The sequence below is a fragment of the Glycine max genome, chromosome 9 (genome assembly GCF_000004515.6).
Source record: "Glycine max cultivar Williams 82 chromosome 9, Glycine_max_v4.0, whole genome shotgun sequence".
Lineage (NCBI taxonomy): Eukaryota > Viridiplantae > Streptophyta > Magnoliopsida > Fabales > Fabaceae > Glycine > Glycine max.
Window position 1 is genome coordinate 49,626,308 of NC_038245.2, and position 16,151 is coordinate 49,642,458.

At 33.1% G+C, this 16,151-nt stretch overlaps 2 protein-coding genes and 1 non-coding gene across 7 annotated transcripts; all 3 read right to left on the reverse strand.

Annotated features, from left to right (window-relative positions):
* Positions 1-312: 312 nt before the first annotated feature.
* TRNAY-GUA (transfer RNA tyrosine (anticodon GUA)) lies at positions 313-406 on the reverse strand. The gene is made up of 2 exons: positions 370-406; positions 313-348 (listed from the first exon to the last, which is right to left on the reverse strand). It is a non-coding gene; the product is annotated as a tRNA-Tyr (tRNA).
* Positions 407-793: 387 nt separating this feature from the next.
* Positions 794-5,408, reverse strand: LOC100810845 (TATA-box-binding protein). Of its 4 annotated transcripts, XM_014762459.3 has the most exons (10): positions 5,140-5,406; positions 4,743-4,867; positions 3,964-4,051; positions 3,557-3,628; positions 2,951-3,001; positions 2,635-2,679; positions 2,448-2,540; positions 1,623-1,724; positions 1,458-1,531; positions 794-1,094 (listed from the first exon to the last, which is right to left on the reverse strand). In XM_014762459.3, coding segments are annotated over exons 2-10 (603 nt in total). In that variant the 5' UTR covers positions 4,820-4,867; positions 5,140-5,406; the 3' UTR covers positions 794-1,093. The 4 variants fall into 4 exon arrangements, with proteins under 4 accessions (XP_014617945.1, XP_006587932.2, XP_014617946.1 ...); XM_006587869.4 differs by lacking the exon at positions 2,635-2,679 and having other exon boundaries at positions 5,140-5,408; XM_014762460.3 differs by lacking the exon at positions 3,557-3,628.
* Positions 5,409-8,087: 2,679 nt separating this feature from the next.
* Positions 8,088-11,687, reverse strand: LOC100811923 (CBL-interacting protein kinase 2). 2 transcript variants are annotated; one of them, XM_014762463.3, is made up of 3 exons: positions 11,493-11,687; positions 11,240-11,371; positions 8,088-10,126 (listed from the first exon to the last, which is right to left on the reverse strand). In XM_014762463.3, exon 3 carries the CDS (start codon positions 9,659-9,661, stop codon positions 8,279-8,281), a length of 1,383 nt encoding a protein of 460 aa, XP_014617949.1. In that variant the 5' UTR covers positions 9,662-10,126; positions 11,240-11,371; positions 11,493-11,687; the 3' UTR covers positions 8,088-8,278. The 2 variants fall into 2 exon arrangements, with proteins under 2 accessions (XP_014617949.1, XP_003534649.1); XM_003534601.5 differs by lacking the exon at positions 11,240-11,371.
* Between the last annotated feature and the right edge of the window lie 4,464 nt (positions 11,688-16,151).

Sequence of the window (16,151 nt, forward strand, 5' to 3'; positions counted from 1 at the left end):
AAATTTATAATTCCATTTACACACTAACGTATTTTATCAGGATTTTACTCCTTAACTTTTAATGTTAATAATAGTCAAAGATCATTTGATTGCAAACTTGTAACAAAATTTACATTTAAGAAAAAAAAATGGATTCGAAAGCGGGAAACATGATACATCTAGTTTATTCTCTGTTCAATGTCAAAAATGGTTTTGAATAGGTTGCATTTCAAAGTTGTAAAATAAGTATAACTAAAAAATTAACAGAGAAAGAAAGGGCAAAATGGACCAAACTTTGAAAGAAAAAAAAAAAGAAAATTTCAAAAACATAAATCCGACCTGCCGGATTCGAACCAGCGACCTAAGGATATCTATTTGGCATATTACCAACTACAGTCCTCCGCTCTACCAACTGAGCTAAGGTCGGTTTGTAAACTCAATGCACATAAATGATACTTCTTTATACAAATGAAAATATTTTAGCATTTTTCTCATCATTCAACAGTTTTTGGGGTAATAAGAATCCTCGAAATATTCGGATCATACAATGATAATCGTTTTTTAATTTATTATTATTATTATTATCTTTTCTGGTGTATAAATATAAATAAAAAAGGGATAGTTTCATTTCCATATTATACTGGCCATTAATATAGTGAATCAGTTGTTTCAATGAAGATGACCAGTATAGGAACTAGACTAAAATAAAAAGTTGATAAACCAATTCCTTTGTTCAATTACAACGTTATTGTAAGCATGAAGCATAGTTATCAAATGTAGTGTTTGATTAGCCAAAAAACAAAGTTACTCATAGTTGAAATGAACCACAAATAGTTTCCACTTCAGTGAAAGTTATTCATGATTTGCACAGGCTTCCACTTTTTCTTTTCATTCTGCCTCTTATAAATCTCTTTTTCTACAGTCAAATTCAATACACGGTTTTTTTTTTTCTTCCACTTTACTAAAGCAGGATCCCTTTTCTTAAAAGAGAGAAAAAGACAGAACAAACACAGGTGTCTTATTAAAACTCAATCCAGATTACAGATATTTCTATCTCTGGTCTTCATATTTACAGTTCAATCAAGCCTTGCTCCTGCTCTCTTGACAGTAGTAATCTGTGCCATTAATAGCAAATATTCCAAAGACATCAGAACTAACAAGATAAACTTCATGACACACTACTAGTCACACTGAGTGCCTCCAAACTAAAGTTTCAGTTTACTTTTGTAGTTAAATCGCATTTTACATTATTCAGATTTCAGAACTTATACAAATATATGACCCAGAAAAGAAACTGCGTAAAGAATTTCGTCATTTCAATTAGGAAAACCTCAGCCCTACATCTGACACAATTATATTCTGATAGCTGAACAAAGAAAAAAAAATAATAGAGACAATGATATTGATTCATTATATTCCTAGCCCAGGGATTACAACATGTATATCCTATAGCAATTGAAAAAGAGCCACTTCCATACCATTGTTGGTTTTTCCTGAACTCAGTAAGCACTGGATATATGTTCTCAAAAGCTGTGTAAGTCTCATCTCTAACCTAAAGAGACGAAAATGAAAACATCACTGTAAGTGAATCAGCCGGAAAATGCTAAAATGTACATGGGAAGATCCCAAGACCATTATTATACCTTGGCTCCTGTCAGAACAATTTTTCCAGAGACAAATATAAGCAAGACTATCTTGGGTTGCTTCATGCGATAGATTAGTCCTGGAAACAGCTCTGGTTCATACTACCAACAAGAACAAACAAGTTTAACATATGTTAATCATTACTTAAACATTTAGTATGTAGAAAGAAGCCAGGAAACCAACTGCACATGCAGAAACACAACTGAAAATGGCTCTTTCCATCATCTACACTTTCTTTATAACACAAGCACCATGGTAAAAAATACTTCCCCACTCAGTTCTTCCGGTTATAATCATAAAAACTTCCAACACTTTTAGAACATACAAGTATCTGCAAAAGTGCAGTTGGCAATGGATATCATGGGTTAACACAGCCTCTGCTTAATGAAAATTAATAAAAACCGATTTGTGGTTGTTTGGCTGTCATGGAAATCAAGAATGGTTTTCCATTTGTACTAGTTAAATCCATTTTTTCCAAAGTTTACACCTGTTATTGAATTTAGTTTTTCAGTATAGAATATTTGACACCACTAAAATCAGGTATACAATTCAAGGAAACAAAGAAAATTATGTAATATGATACCAAACACCAAGATGTGATTTCCTAACAACAAATAACAATTGAGCAATGATAACCATTTTTCAAATAATAAGCAATATTAGTTAAAGAAAAAAAATTCATCAAGTCATGTACAACATCCTATAGAATAGCCCACGTCAAGAGGACCATATGTAGGACTGATTACTAGGGCAGGAATTTGTGAGGACCATTTTTCCATGAAATTCACCAGGAAAAACAGATGATTATTGCACTTCACACTTACACTTGAGAAAGCACCATGGGAATAGGCAAGACCCTCAAGTCGAATGGGGAACTTGACATCACAAGAGCCAACAATGTTCTGAATCTTAAAATCCTAAAGCAGAATAAAGAAAAAGGAATAAATCAATGACCACAAACTGCTTCTGTAGAGTGGAAAACAACTGATAAAATTTTTGGAGATGTTGAACCTTAAATTTAGCTGGGAAACCAAGCTTTTGAATAATTCTAGCATACTGAAAAGAGAGAAAAACAAGTAAAAAGTGCTATAAATTTTCGAATAAAATGTGTGAATCATGCTTATACTAAGTGAAGAGAACAATAAAATCATCCACCCCTTCCATTGGTTTAAGGAGTTTATTTTTCTACAAACTACAGAATGAATAAGCTCCAAACCAAGCTAAAATTAATGGCAAGATTCTCCAGTCAATCAACCTCAACTTTGAGAAATTTCAATAATATACAGTATGAATGAGCTTACAAGATGAGGGGGGAGCATTAGCATACCTTCCTTGCCGCCAATTTAGACTGTTGCTCACTCTTGGCTCCAGTACAGACCTAACCATGAGATTTAAATTTAGGGGGGAAAAGAGCATAAGAAATAGAAGCCCATCACAAGCAAGTGAAGCAACATGCTGAATCAGTTAGTTTTTTCAAATGAAGGAATAGAAGCCCTTCAAAAAAAATGGCATTGGGGGGTATCCTAATGTTAACTCTGCAGCCACATTACAAGCACCTATAATGGTAAACTAGTGAAAAATGGACAAATCTGAATTGTATAAATAATATAAATATAAATATAGCATTCACTTGGCACTAGTGCCCAAATTCGTGTCCATCAATCTTACCAGCATAGTTAACTAAAACACAGGACAAGAGAATTAAAGACAGAATCAGACAATTACAACTTCACTGCGACTTGCAAAAATGTGTATAAATAGAATAGTTTCTTTATTCTTGACAAAAAAAAAAAAAAGAGAATAGTTTCTTTATATACTTTTTATGTGCAAAACATCAACTGATCTGTATCAACTCACATTAACTTATTGCATGTCATGCAATTCCAACTTAATTGGACAGAAGTACCAGATTCAACCAAAAAAAAAAAAATACCATCTTGCCAGATGCAAAAATGAGTGCAGTAGTTTTTGGTTCCCTGATCCTCATAATAACAGCAGCAAAACGCTGCAAAGATTCAAAAGATAGACATAAGCACTGCAGATAAATGACCAATCAGCATAAAGACATGTCTAGCATGCAAATTAATTATTGATCTCAGATAAAAAAAAGTGTAGTGGATAAGTGGTTTGAAATCAACAGTAACATTAATAGAAATCATAGATCAACCTATCCTCGTTGGACCAAATATTAAAACTACATCTTTTTAGACAAATTTAGAACAGAACAGAAACCAAGTCAACCACCTTCACAATAATTGCAATGCAAAAAGCAACACAATGTACACATGCACACACACACACACAGATGGGAGGAATTCACAATCAACAAGCAAAACTTGCCTTGGGATTGTATTCTGCATTTCGAGCTTGAAGTGCAATTGATTTAAGCTCCAACTTACAGTCCAAATTGACCGTTGACACAATATTTCTGGCAGTATAAATAGTAAACAATTTTAGATATTCCAATGCAAATATAAGAAATCATTATCCAGTCTAAGTAATTAACATAAAATTTACATGAATGCAATCAGCATAATCTGTATATATTTTGAGCTCATCTTAGAAGAGATGTGGAATACACTACAACTCTACAAGGATTTCCACATTAGAGTATAACCCCCATCTATTATGGACATGCCTCTCAAACCTCATTCACTTAGTTCTGATGGCTGAAATTCTGAATTGAGCTAAGAATTCCCATAACGAGATATGTATCATATTTGAATTTGAATTTGAATGCTGACATACAGAAAAAAGGACTGATCATTTACAGGTAATTCTTAAGCAAAACAGTTTCTGTTTTGAAGCAATAGTTTCTATTGGCATACAAGTAAATGATACGTTGACCAAGAAAACATCTTTAGCCCAAATACTGGTAAACCCATCTGATCCACTCGACATAAAACCACGAGGTTAATTTGGAAGTAGTAATCTCAAACTCAATATCATACACGGGGGATCACTTGGATTTGGATAACACTTCTTTATTACTCATGAACAAAAACCCACAGACCACAACTTCAAACTACAACACATTGTTGCAAACAACACAGTTACCCATTTCATGCTCTTAATTACAATCCAAAGAAGCATTAACTTAAAAGACAAGTGATACTCACTGAAGGGTAGGCACAATCCCAGAAGGGTGCTTTGTTAAATCCACAGGTTGGCTACCTTCCAATGCTTGTTCAGCCATGAATAATCAAAATCCAATTTAATGCTATGCCTCAAAACCAGCAAAAAGCTGCCCATCAACGAAAACCACCATGTTCCACAGTGATCAGTACCAAAACCCTCAATTTTCCTTACAAAAGTAACAAAATACACAAAAGAACCAATTTTTAAAAGAACCCAGATCACGGATGGTTTTATACACACACAAAATTGTTTTTGACAAAAAAAAATCAACAAAAGGGCAATTTTTTTTTCCCGCAATCAGGTTATAATCGTTAAGAAATTGTGGGGAAATCCGTGTGTGAAGAATTAGATCTTATTGACAATGGGTATCTATCAGACCTTTTTTCCTTTATATATTTACAGAACTAGGGTTTTCTATCTTTTATATTTTGTTTGACGGATCTGAGAGATTGTTGAGTTGAAATGAATGGAATTGAGGAGAGTGGGAAGGATTTGGTGCCAGAAATTTGTATTTGAGCGTTTAAAAAGGGTTCGATTTGATGGGATTAAGAAGAGTTGTAAGGCTGCTTATTTATAGAGAGAGAAAAGAAATAGAGACATATAGAGAACAGAAGAGGGTAAGAATCAACCTATAGTAAGATAGATTTGTCAGCTTCAGGCGAGCATGATCTATTTGTAGGTGCCCATATTGCCCCTGGAGAGACATGGACACGTGAGAAATGTGTCACGTACCAATGCTGTTGTCACACGCTCATTGACTCGTAGTCATACCTCATTGCTGATCTAAATTATACATATATATATATATAAGAAACTGAATAATAATTCTTGTGAGAAAAAAATTATGGAGGTATAAAATAATTTGATAGTGTTATCTAATTATAAATTATTATTTAAATTACTTTAAGATAAGACTTTTTATCTTAAAATAATTTAAACAATAATTTATAATTCATATAAATTAAATTCTTCTTATATTTGTGAATATAAATAAACTTTTTATATAATTGTTTTGATATTTGTTTGTTTCACACCATCCTATTTTTTATTATTAATCTTCATTCCTATTTTGTAAGCATTAATTTGGGAATTAAGAATGTATTTTTTAATTATAAAGTTAAAATATACTGCATGTTGTAAAGTTAAAATATAATGCTATGAATACATGTTGTGACTTGTAAACCATTGTTTTGGGCCATACTGGGCCTTCCTTTCAAGTAAAAAATTGGGACACAATAACGGAACTTTCCCACCTCCCATTATTCAATAAAAATACAATAACACTTTTAATGAAATTTTCACCTCCCTTCTTCCTTCTCTCATTTCGCAACAGCATCTCCCTCAACTCCCTCAACGACACACCCTTGCAGCGGCATCCCAACACACCCACAATGACAATACCCCTCCCTCTTGTGGTGACTCCTTCCCCCCCCCTCATTCTCGCACTTATTCCTCCTTCCATGAAGGTAAGTGGCTCCTTCATCCTTCTCTTCTCTTTTCTTTGCTTTTCTTCTTCCTTCTTCTCCCTATATTAAATTTAATTAACTATAAAAAGGCTTTAGGAATGGTCTTCTCGTAAGCAAAAATACTTCCAATACTTCCAGAATAATCTTTTCATAAGCAAAAAATACTTTTGGGATGATCTTTTCATAAGCAAAAATTGCTTATGAAAGGTCATTCCAGAAGCATTTTTGCTTATGGAATGACCATTCTAGGAGTTTTTTTTTTTTTTTTAAATCTAGAGCACCATTTCTGGAAGTGTATTTTGTAAATTCTGGAAAAGGGGTTCTGAAAATCATTATTGTGCTTACGAAAAGCCCATTCTGAAAGCAACAACTACAATATGGAGTAGTCTTTCGAGAAGTGTATTTTGTATCTTTCGAAAAGGGCATCTCAAAAAGTACTATTTTAGCTTATGAAAGAATCATTTTGGAAGCAAAAACTGCAATCCAAAATGTCTTTCTAGAAGTGCATTTTGTATCTTCTAGAATGGTCATTCTAGAAGCACTATTACTACTTTTGCTTATGAAAAAGGTGTTCCATAAGTTTTTTCCTTTTGGAAGGGTCATTCCGTAAGACCATTTATACCTTTATGAAACGCTTGTTCTGGAAACAGATCCAAAACTCAAAATAGGAATGTCAATTCCAGGAAGAAGAGTTGAGTTGGAGAAAAAGAGAAGAACAGGAAAAGGGAGGGTCTGGACTTGTGCTGACTGCGGGAGAAAGAGAGGAAGAAGGGAATGCGGGAGAAAGAGAGGAAGAAGGGAAGCAGAGGATCGGAAGAAGATAGAAGGGGTACATTGGGATTTAAAAAAAAAACTAGGAGGTGTAGAATGCAATAAGGAAGGTGCAAAATTCAATTGCCTAAAATTATTGACCCTGGATCACAAAGAACTGACGAGGGGTTTTGGTTTTTCAATAATTAATTTTGAAAAGAAATTTTAGTAACGCATTTGACGAGATTTTTTTAAAATAAACCTTTCTTTATTAGATCAACTTTATATGGAACCTACTGAATAAAGATTGGAACATTATTATATCAACGTAAATTTCACTAAAAGTGTTGAAAAAAGTGTACTTTATAAACACTCATAAGAAAAAAAAAATAAGTAAAATGAATTACACTTTTCTCACAAGTTAAATCAAATTATGTATCTCAACTTGAAAAAATTACATGGGAGAGCATCTATACAAGTTGACCAAAAACTGCATTGGTGGACCAATATTATACTCCGATTTCCCTCTGGTTTCTATAATATATCCTTGGTGCACACCAAATATGATTTGTATCCTGTGTTGACTGTTGGCTCATCCAAAGAAAAACAAGGATAAAAAATTACTGGTTATTCAGCATAACCCCGATAAAGCAGTTAATGTAGCGTGTTAGATATGATCACTATATATGGGTTATCTACTACTACAAGTTTTAGCTTCCACGTCTATTAATCAAACCCGGACACAAAACATTCGTGAACTCATTGGCGAATAAAAGTCAAAAGGCAATATATGATGCCATTTTTAAACTTTCGCCCAATTGCATTTCAGAATCCACTTTTAAATAAAATAAAATGCAAAATAAAAAGCAGAGCAGGTCCAAATCAATTCATAGGAAAATTGGTATTGGGAAAAAAAAAATTAAGAAAATGACACAAACCAAGCAGTTTCATTAGACCCGAACACAGGGAAATTGTGGTGGGGTACTTAGTAACCTATGATATCAATATCATATCACACAGTTACTAACTCAAGCTTCAAAATGCAAATTGCCAGTTCAAAACATGTGAAGCAATATAAAGCAACTAAGTATAAAGAATGACCATGAAGGATGGAATAAAACACCCAAATTGGTGAAATTTGCAATTTAGGTACACAATTGTTCAAGTATCCATCAGACAAGAGGAGGCTGAACCAGCCACATTATTCTATGAGTCCTATTAAAATTAAGCACTTGACTAAGATAATGACAAAAGAAGCACAGTGCATACAAAAACCAAGGGGTGAAATATTGATCATGAAACTAAGCAGTATGAGAAGGTTGGTGCTCTTCCTGGACTACTTCATGTTGCTCTTGCTCTTGCTGTGGTTTTTCTCCTTGCCAGGTCCAAACAATGTCCTTAAGCGCTGGTCTTATATCCTGTTTAAAAAGCTTCTGGTACTCCATGGTGTCACCATTGGACTTTCTAAGTTCCACCATATGGAAGTGTGGGGTAATCTCAAAAATCTCAGCATCAACACCCAAAGTTCCTTTCCTGCCTTCCTTGGAACCTTCCAATTTGAGCAAGCCTCCATCTTTCTTCTTTACTTTCAAGCAAAGCCGCTTACAAATTTCTTCCAACTTCAAGACTATGATTGAGGCAGGCTTTTTTGACATAAACCGTGTCTCTTTCTTGAGAAAAGTGTCCTCGAACAAACCAGATAAATCAAAACCAGTTGAGAAGGAGATAATATCAAAAGCATTTAAGTTACAAGGCTTGGCCTGTTCTTGCTTAGGCTCGGCAATAGGACCATCATTTTCGCATGCTTCAAATATTCCATCAGCATCAAGGGGAGCTAGCTCTTCGTTTTCGGTCACAGTAATAGCAGGCTTCTCCAACCCCTTTTTAAACCAAGAACTTTCCATAATCTTGGCCATTGATATCCTGGCCTTTGGGTTTGGATCCAATATTCTGGACAAAAACCGGCGAACATCCGGTGCAAACCATTTAGGAAATTTGAATTCCCCTCTACCAATCTTCCTGTACATCTCCATCAGATTTGTATCCTGGAATGGAAGATGACCAGCCAATAGAACATACAAGATTACCCCACATGACCATATATCAGCTTTAATCCCATCATAGCCCTTTCTGTTTATCACTTCCGGAGCAACATAGGCAGGGGTACCACATGTAGTATGGAGCAATCCATCTTGGCACTTAGATTCAGCAAGTGCACTCAACCCAAAGTCAGAAACCTTCAAATTCTCATTTTCATCCAATAGTAGATTTTCGGGTTTTAAATCTCGATGACACACACCCCTGCTATGGCAGTAGTCAACTGCACTAATCAGTTGCTGAAAATATTTCCGAGCAACATCCACCTTGAGCCTTCCTTTGACTACCTTGTTGAAGAGCTCACCACCTTTTGCATGTTCCATGACAAAGTAAATTTTGGTTTTACTGGCCATTACCTCATAAAGCTCAACCACATGTGGATGTCTGATTAATCTCATCACCGAAATTTCACGCTTAATCTGATCAATCATTCCAACCTTCAAAATCTTTTCTTTATCAACTACCTTAATGGCCACACTCATGCCAGTTATAAGGTTCCTAGCATGGTAGACCTTAGCAAAGGTTCCTTGGCCTAATAATCTCCCAAGTTCATATCTTTGCATAAGCACACTTCCCTTCTGCTCCATTTACTGTAACTACTCCTTTAGCATACAACCAATGCTACTACCAATAGGATAATATACTAAGTATACACTAAATACAGGTGCTTATGTGACCAGAAAGCAGTAAACTATTCCAAAGATGCTCAAAGCTCATCCATCTTCACAAACATCCCGTTTTGAAATCAAACAATTGCTAAGATTTCCAGCCACCTCAGGCAAATGAGCATATAATTGATGTTGGCAGTGATCTAAACATCCAATCTCATCAAGGATTAATAAGGCTACCTCAGATGGAGCTACAACCTCATTAACCTGAGAGAGGGAACTCTTTACTTTCAACCACATCTTTCAGCATTCCCTGGATTTGGTAAAGTAAACTGGAGAATATTGAAGATGAACTCCTGAGAAACCTTCTCGAGCAGTCAAGAATAAAGCAGCACCTGGTTACCTTTCAACTACCCAAAAGCAAAACATTCAATGAAGGCATACCTGAAAAAAAAAAGGCAGGAAATTGAGTAGGCAACATTAAACAATCCAATCCAACTAAAAAAATTATAAAATGCGAGGAAAAAATTAATCTTTTTCTATCAACATTTATAGCTTCTTTCAGATTTCAGCGTTTAACAATCTGGATTCATGCAAAACAAACTAAGAAAAGGAACAAGGAAATCAAATCTCAAAACAAAACAGCAACAGGTGACTTTTAATCATAAATTTACAGGATTTAACTCGACAACAAATTGGCCAATTGATTAATTACAGATTCCTCCATAATTATTAGGAATAAGTAGTTCAAGACAGGCAAGAAGAAAACAGGTTTGAACAACTACAGAAGTACATGCCTATATGGTGTCAAAATTTAATAGATCCACCCAAGCAGTGACAGTATGCTTCACCAAAGCAATCAAGTTTAATAAAAAAAATCATTCAACTGGTTAGATAAGCACACTGACATTTTTCAATACAACACACACTGATGATGGGCTTGAGACTTAAAAAAGGCACATGTAACCTGTGATACCATCACACGGTTTTGATGAGATCACCAGTGATTTCATACCAAAACAAGCTAGACAAACAAATAAAACAGTGCTCACATATCCATGTGGATTTTCTTAAATTAGGAGAATTTGGTGGAACCTCAGAGAGAAAGGAAATTCCACTAGGTTGAAAATAAACACTACAAGCATGTGTTTCCACCTTCCATCATATCATGGCCCAACTTTAATAATATTCCTTTCTGTCTACCTAATTTCATGTTTGTTTCACATGTCAATGGTCCTGTTTTGAAGGGTAGCAATCAAGTAGAGAAAAATTGTATCCACGCTTTAAGATTGGCAAAACTGTCACCACATACAACAATTCAATCGAAGAAAAGAGGCAAAGTAGAAGTAAAAACAAAAAGAAAAAACTTTTACAAGAAAGGATTAAGAAACTAAGAAATTGTCAATCAGTAATAACAAGTAAACAATCAACACCAAAAAAAATAAAAATAGCACATCCTCAACACAAGAGATATACTAAGAACAAAACCAGTAATAACAAATAAACGATCCACACACACATCACCCCCACAATAAAAAAAGAAGGAAAATAGCACACCTTCAACACCACCACACAAATAAGAACATAAAGGGGTATGGAAAGAGAGTGGAAAAGCTTGTGACTTTGCGAGATGTTGAACAAAATAGAGAGAAATAATCATCAAAATGATGTTAAACAATGATCTCAGACCTGAAGCCAACAAAGTAAAGCTTCAAACTTTCATGCAGAAAAAAGAGTGAGGATGTTGAGAATGATGCAGAAAAAAATGATTGTTTAAACTCATAAAAAAAAAATGCAGAAGGGTGTTTACCTGTGAGGGGGTTTGAGAATGATTGTTAAACTGTTAGTGGCTGCAAATTGCAGTGCAGAAGACGAAGGAGAATTGAGCACCGAATGAGAGAAACATGTGTTGTCGCTTTAACGTTAGATGAGAAAATTTGGGGAGACTCGAATTCCTTCTTAGCAGATTCTTATAAACTTGAATTCTTGTCTCTTCCCACTGGCCCCTCCCCCCTTGACCTGATTGCTACGTTACTTGTTCATTTTATTTTATTTTATTATTATATTTTTATTTTAATATGCTAATCAATACGTTAATAAGTAACAAATTTATTTATTTTTAAATTAAAAGTATAATAAAATAGTGTGACATAGCACTCATCATATCATATCATATAAATATGATATTACTTTTATAAAATATATTTAAAATTTTTATAATTTAAAAGTATATATCATTAGAATGGACTACTTCTAATTGAAAGTGGATTCGCAGCTCCAAACTAGTATTATTGGAGCATCTGAGGGAACGCATTTGAACGAGCAGTACTTATCCTTCACTCAGCTTGATTTTTTTTTTTTCATCAAGTAAATTTTTAAATTCAAGTACAATTCGATTCAAATTAGAGTTTAAGTACACGAGAGCAAGGTGTGCAGGTCGAATAAAATCATAAAATAAGCTAAATTATGTAAGCCCATCTAACTTATCAATTGTTAAATTTATTTTAAACTAATTATTATAGTGAAATTTACATGTTAAATGTTGCTATAACATTTTTATTAAAAATAGCATACAGTAAGATTTAACTAAAGTACTATAGTACTTATTTTTTATACTTGTGTTTTAAGAAGAAGAAAAATATTTTAGACTTTATATTTATCTTTTAATATTCGTTTTGGCATATTAGTAAGATGGCCTTAGAAAGCTTTGCCTTGACGAATGGGAAAATCCTAAACATGAGATGCTAAATGGGTGGGAAATTTTTTGAAAAAAATGGAAAATGACTCACCATTATCTTTGTTTAACTTCTTGTGTTATCCTTCCACCTAAACATTCTATACACAACAAAAGAGTTAGGAAGAAAGAGGAACTCCGTGCATGAGACCTCTTAGTGGTATAAAATTAAGAAGAAATACTATGCATGATGAGGGAAACAATGATTGAGGAGGTGACAAAAAAACCTTAGAGTATGTTATTTTAAATTGTGTAGATAGTCCCATAACCTACAATGAAGGGAATATATTGGGTTAGCATATGTCCCAATGCAATCAGGTCTGATCTCCTTAAAAATTGAAATAGTCGTGACCTACTACATAAATTTAACTTACTTAAAGAAGAAGTTGCTAACTAAATTAATGCAAACCCTAATCAATTGTCTCCTTTAAAACGATAACTTTATCTTCTTTCCTACTTGAGACTTTTTAATTGTAAAAAGCTACATGTTACTTTTGTACAAGAATAACAAATCTAGCTTGTACATTTGATGTAACTTATACATGTATCTATGGCCTCGCCTATTGGCAAAGCCATGAACCTTTTAAGAAATCATAACAAAATCTTGCATGTCAATCATGATAAACCATGTTGGTGAAAGAACAAAACATGAGTAGAAGTTACAATGCCAACGTGTCAACCATCTCTTCGCTCTCTAAATCATCTATATAATTAATTATTGCACCAGGTTTGAGTGCATCATTCATCCCTTGAGAAATATTATGAGGTTTTGGATCATCTAGCAAGTTTAATTAGTTTATGTATAGTCATAACTTGGACATGCATATCCAACAAGATGTCATGGGTATGGAAAGTAAAAGGTGGAGCTTGAATAAGATTAGAGGGCATGGAGTTCTTTGGTGCTACAATGGTGCTTATAGGGGGTTGCATCGATAATTTCATCATGCAAAGGTTGTGGGATATTACTAGAAACTGTAGGAACTTAACCTATAATATTAACCTTTTTCACATGTTGAATATTCATGTCCATATTCTTTCTTGTTTTAGGCCCTTTATGTGATTTTTTCTTTTTCTTTGAGACCTTCCCATGATCTCGTGGGGATCAATAAACCCACTATCATTTGTTTTAAGATAGTAATTGTCCCTCCATCATTAATGAGCTCATCATTGAAATTTAATAAATTAAATAGATTATTTTCCATTTTTGTCTTCCATGATTGACACAACTATCATTATGAACTTTATTTTTGCCATTATCACATTGCCTACTTGGCATTTTCCCCACATAACAACAAGCCAATCATAGTAAAGATCTTGATTATCATAATTAACATTTGTAGCATATTGTGAATTAGGGTTTGCATGTGATTGTTATCTTGTACATACATTTACCCATCACCCTCTTGGGTGGAGAGGGTCAACAAACCGATGGTGGAGTAACTCCAACTTTCAAACAATTTGTTGTGTGACCATAATAGCCATATACAAGTTTTCAAGGTATACATTAAACAAAAATAATAATTAAACCAAATCGTCCACACTACAAGATGTTTTAGGTCAATATCCACAAAAATTCCAACAAACTTGTCTCTTGATACATCAATTGTTCTAACATAATCTCTAAATATTGAATTTCCCACTACTGATGCTAGAGGGTCAAGACAACACTTTTGTCATAATATTCCAAACCAAGGCTAGGAAATTAATTGTATTTAGACTAAGGTTCTATCAATTTAGACATTTAATGGAACAAAATAAAAAATCCATGGATAAACTACAAGATAACAATAATAAAAAAAAATTCCCCCATTGATGACCTTATTTTTATCTTTTGGCTAAATCAAATTTGACCCACATAAAAATTATTCCCCATATCAACCACATCAATGGCTCTCAATGGTGTCTGAATTGCTTTCCGTCAATCCTTCATAATGAGGAAAAGTTCTAACAATATGTTATCATCATATACCATTGAAGCTTTATCCTATTTCTGTCTCCAAGTTCTATTTTAAACAAAATACTTTCAATAAGCTCCACGTGGCTCTAGTTACGGGGTTACGAAGAGGGAGAATTCTTTCTTTCAAGGGGGAGCTTAGCAATGTAACAAACATGAGTGTACTCGTATAAATTAATCAATAAAAAAATGTTAGAAAAGTATTAAGAAATAGTAATAAGACTCATGTTATTATAATTGATTGGAGTTTATGTATGTCTTTGACACTCCTATATTTGGAAATAACAATAACACATCAGTCAGGTTGAAGTGAATAAGATGCAAGGGCAACATTGGTAGCCTTATGGGCCAATATTTGATGAATTTGTGATAATGTGGGTTCGTTTGATTTGCTAAACTTTATCATATTTAACATGATAAATATTTTTATTCTACGTTAATTTTAAAAAAAAATCATGGGATAATACAAAATTAATGAGACGAGAACATGACAAAAACAAACTCCTCAATTTCTTGTTATTCAGAAAATCATGGAACAATTTTTACAACTTTTTGTCTCAAGTATTCAAAAGACAAACATACTTAAAATTATAAAATGATGTTATTTGATTAATTAATAAAATAGCATATAAATTTATTTATTTATGCAAATTAAGAACACAAAGGTGTTGAAGCTAAATAGAATTCTGCAAAACAGCATATTTCTATGTACCTATGATGCTTGCTTAGTGGAGTATTTGCCTGATTACGTTTATAGTGTCCCGATCAACAATCCATTCAAATTCGATGTCGCACAAAGCAACAAAAGTGGTACCCGGAAGCTTCTCAGAGAATAGAAATATAGAATACAAAGTTTTGTGTGAAACTCAAGAAGTTAATTAGCAAGAACAAAATAGAATAGAAAAATACAAAAAAAAAATGAGTTTTTTAATCTTATTTATTTAATATGAACAATAGTTGATAACAAAAATGCATTGAATTTCGTGCACAATTTATTTTTTTTGGTCTCACGAGTTAAGAAAATAGAAGAGTGACACAAATATAATGATTTATATTTCCCAAACAAGTGAAATTCGCCTAACATATTTTGCTTAGAAAAATGAAAAACAATGTATATAGGTTATACAAAGTATACATATGGGACATTATATATAATGAATTTTTCTTTTCATTTTCCCTCTTGCTAAATAAGTAATACAAAAATAGAGTCTATTTTTTTTATCTGTGATAATTGAATACACTATTAAATAATTTATAACACTCACACAACCTACTCAACCAATTAAGCTAAACTTCCTTAATAAATTAGAGTCTATTTAGTTTGACAAAATGATTTTCTTATTTCATATTTTCATTAATTAAAAATATTTATTTTAAAATTTTCAAGATTTAAAAAATATGTTTATTTATTTTTTTCTCATCATCATTTTTGTACCAAATTCATCTCATCACCCCAACACTAATGTTTTATTGGGGTTTGTGAAAAATAGAAGTAAAGATTGTGGAAGGAAGGAAAAGAGACTAAGGGCATATTTGATTATATTCTCCATTTTTAGTTTTAAAAATTGTTTTCTAGAATAATTCCATACTATTAAAAGGCTAATTTCTCATAAAAAATTTATTAAGTTTTAAAAATTGTTTCTAAAACAATTGAAAAAAAAAACAAAAAGAGCTTCCAAGTGTTTTTCTTTTTTATACTGTTTTTGCAACTCATGTAAGCACAAGTAGTGGGACTGCTCTAAGGAGTTTGTCTTAATTACTTCAATTAATATTATTGAATT

Bases quoted from the DNA above. Each gene is read 5' to 3' on its own strand.
- LOC100810845 (XM_014762459.3), bottom strand. From the start codon at position 4,819: ATGGCTGAACAAGCATTGGAAGGTAGCCAACCTGTGGATTTAACAAAG. The intron at 3,629-3,963 runs GCAAGTTTTGCT...GAATCTTTGCAG, and splicing joins ATGCAGAATACAATCCCAAG to CGTTTTGCTGCTGTTATTAT. The intron at 1,725-2,447 runs GTAAGTGTGAAG...TCTTGTTGGTAG, and splicing joins CCCATGGTGCTTTCTCAAGT to TATGAACCAGAGCTGTTTCC.
- LOC100811923 (XM_003534601.5), bottom strand. From the start codon at position 9,661: ATGGAGCAGAAGGGAAGTGTGCTTATGCAAAGATATGAACTTGGGAGA.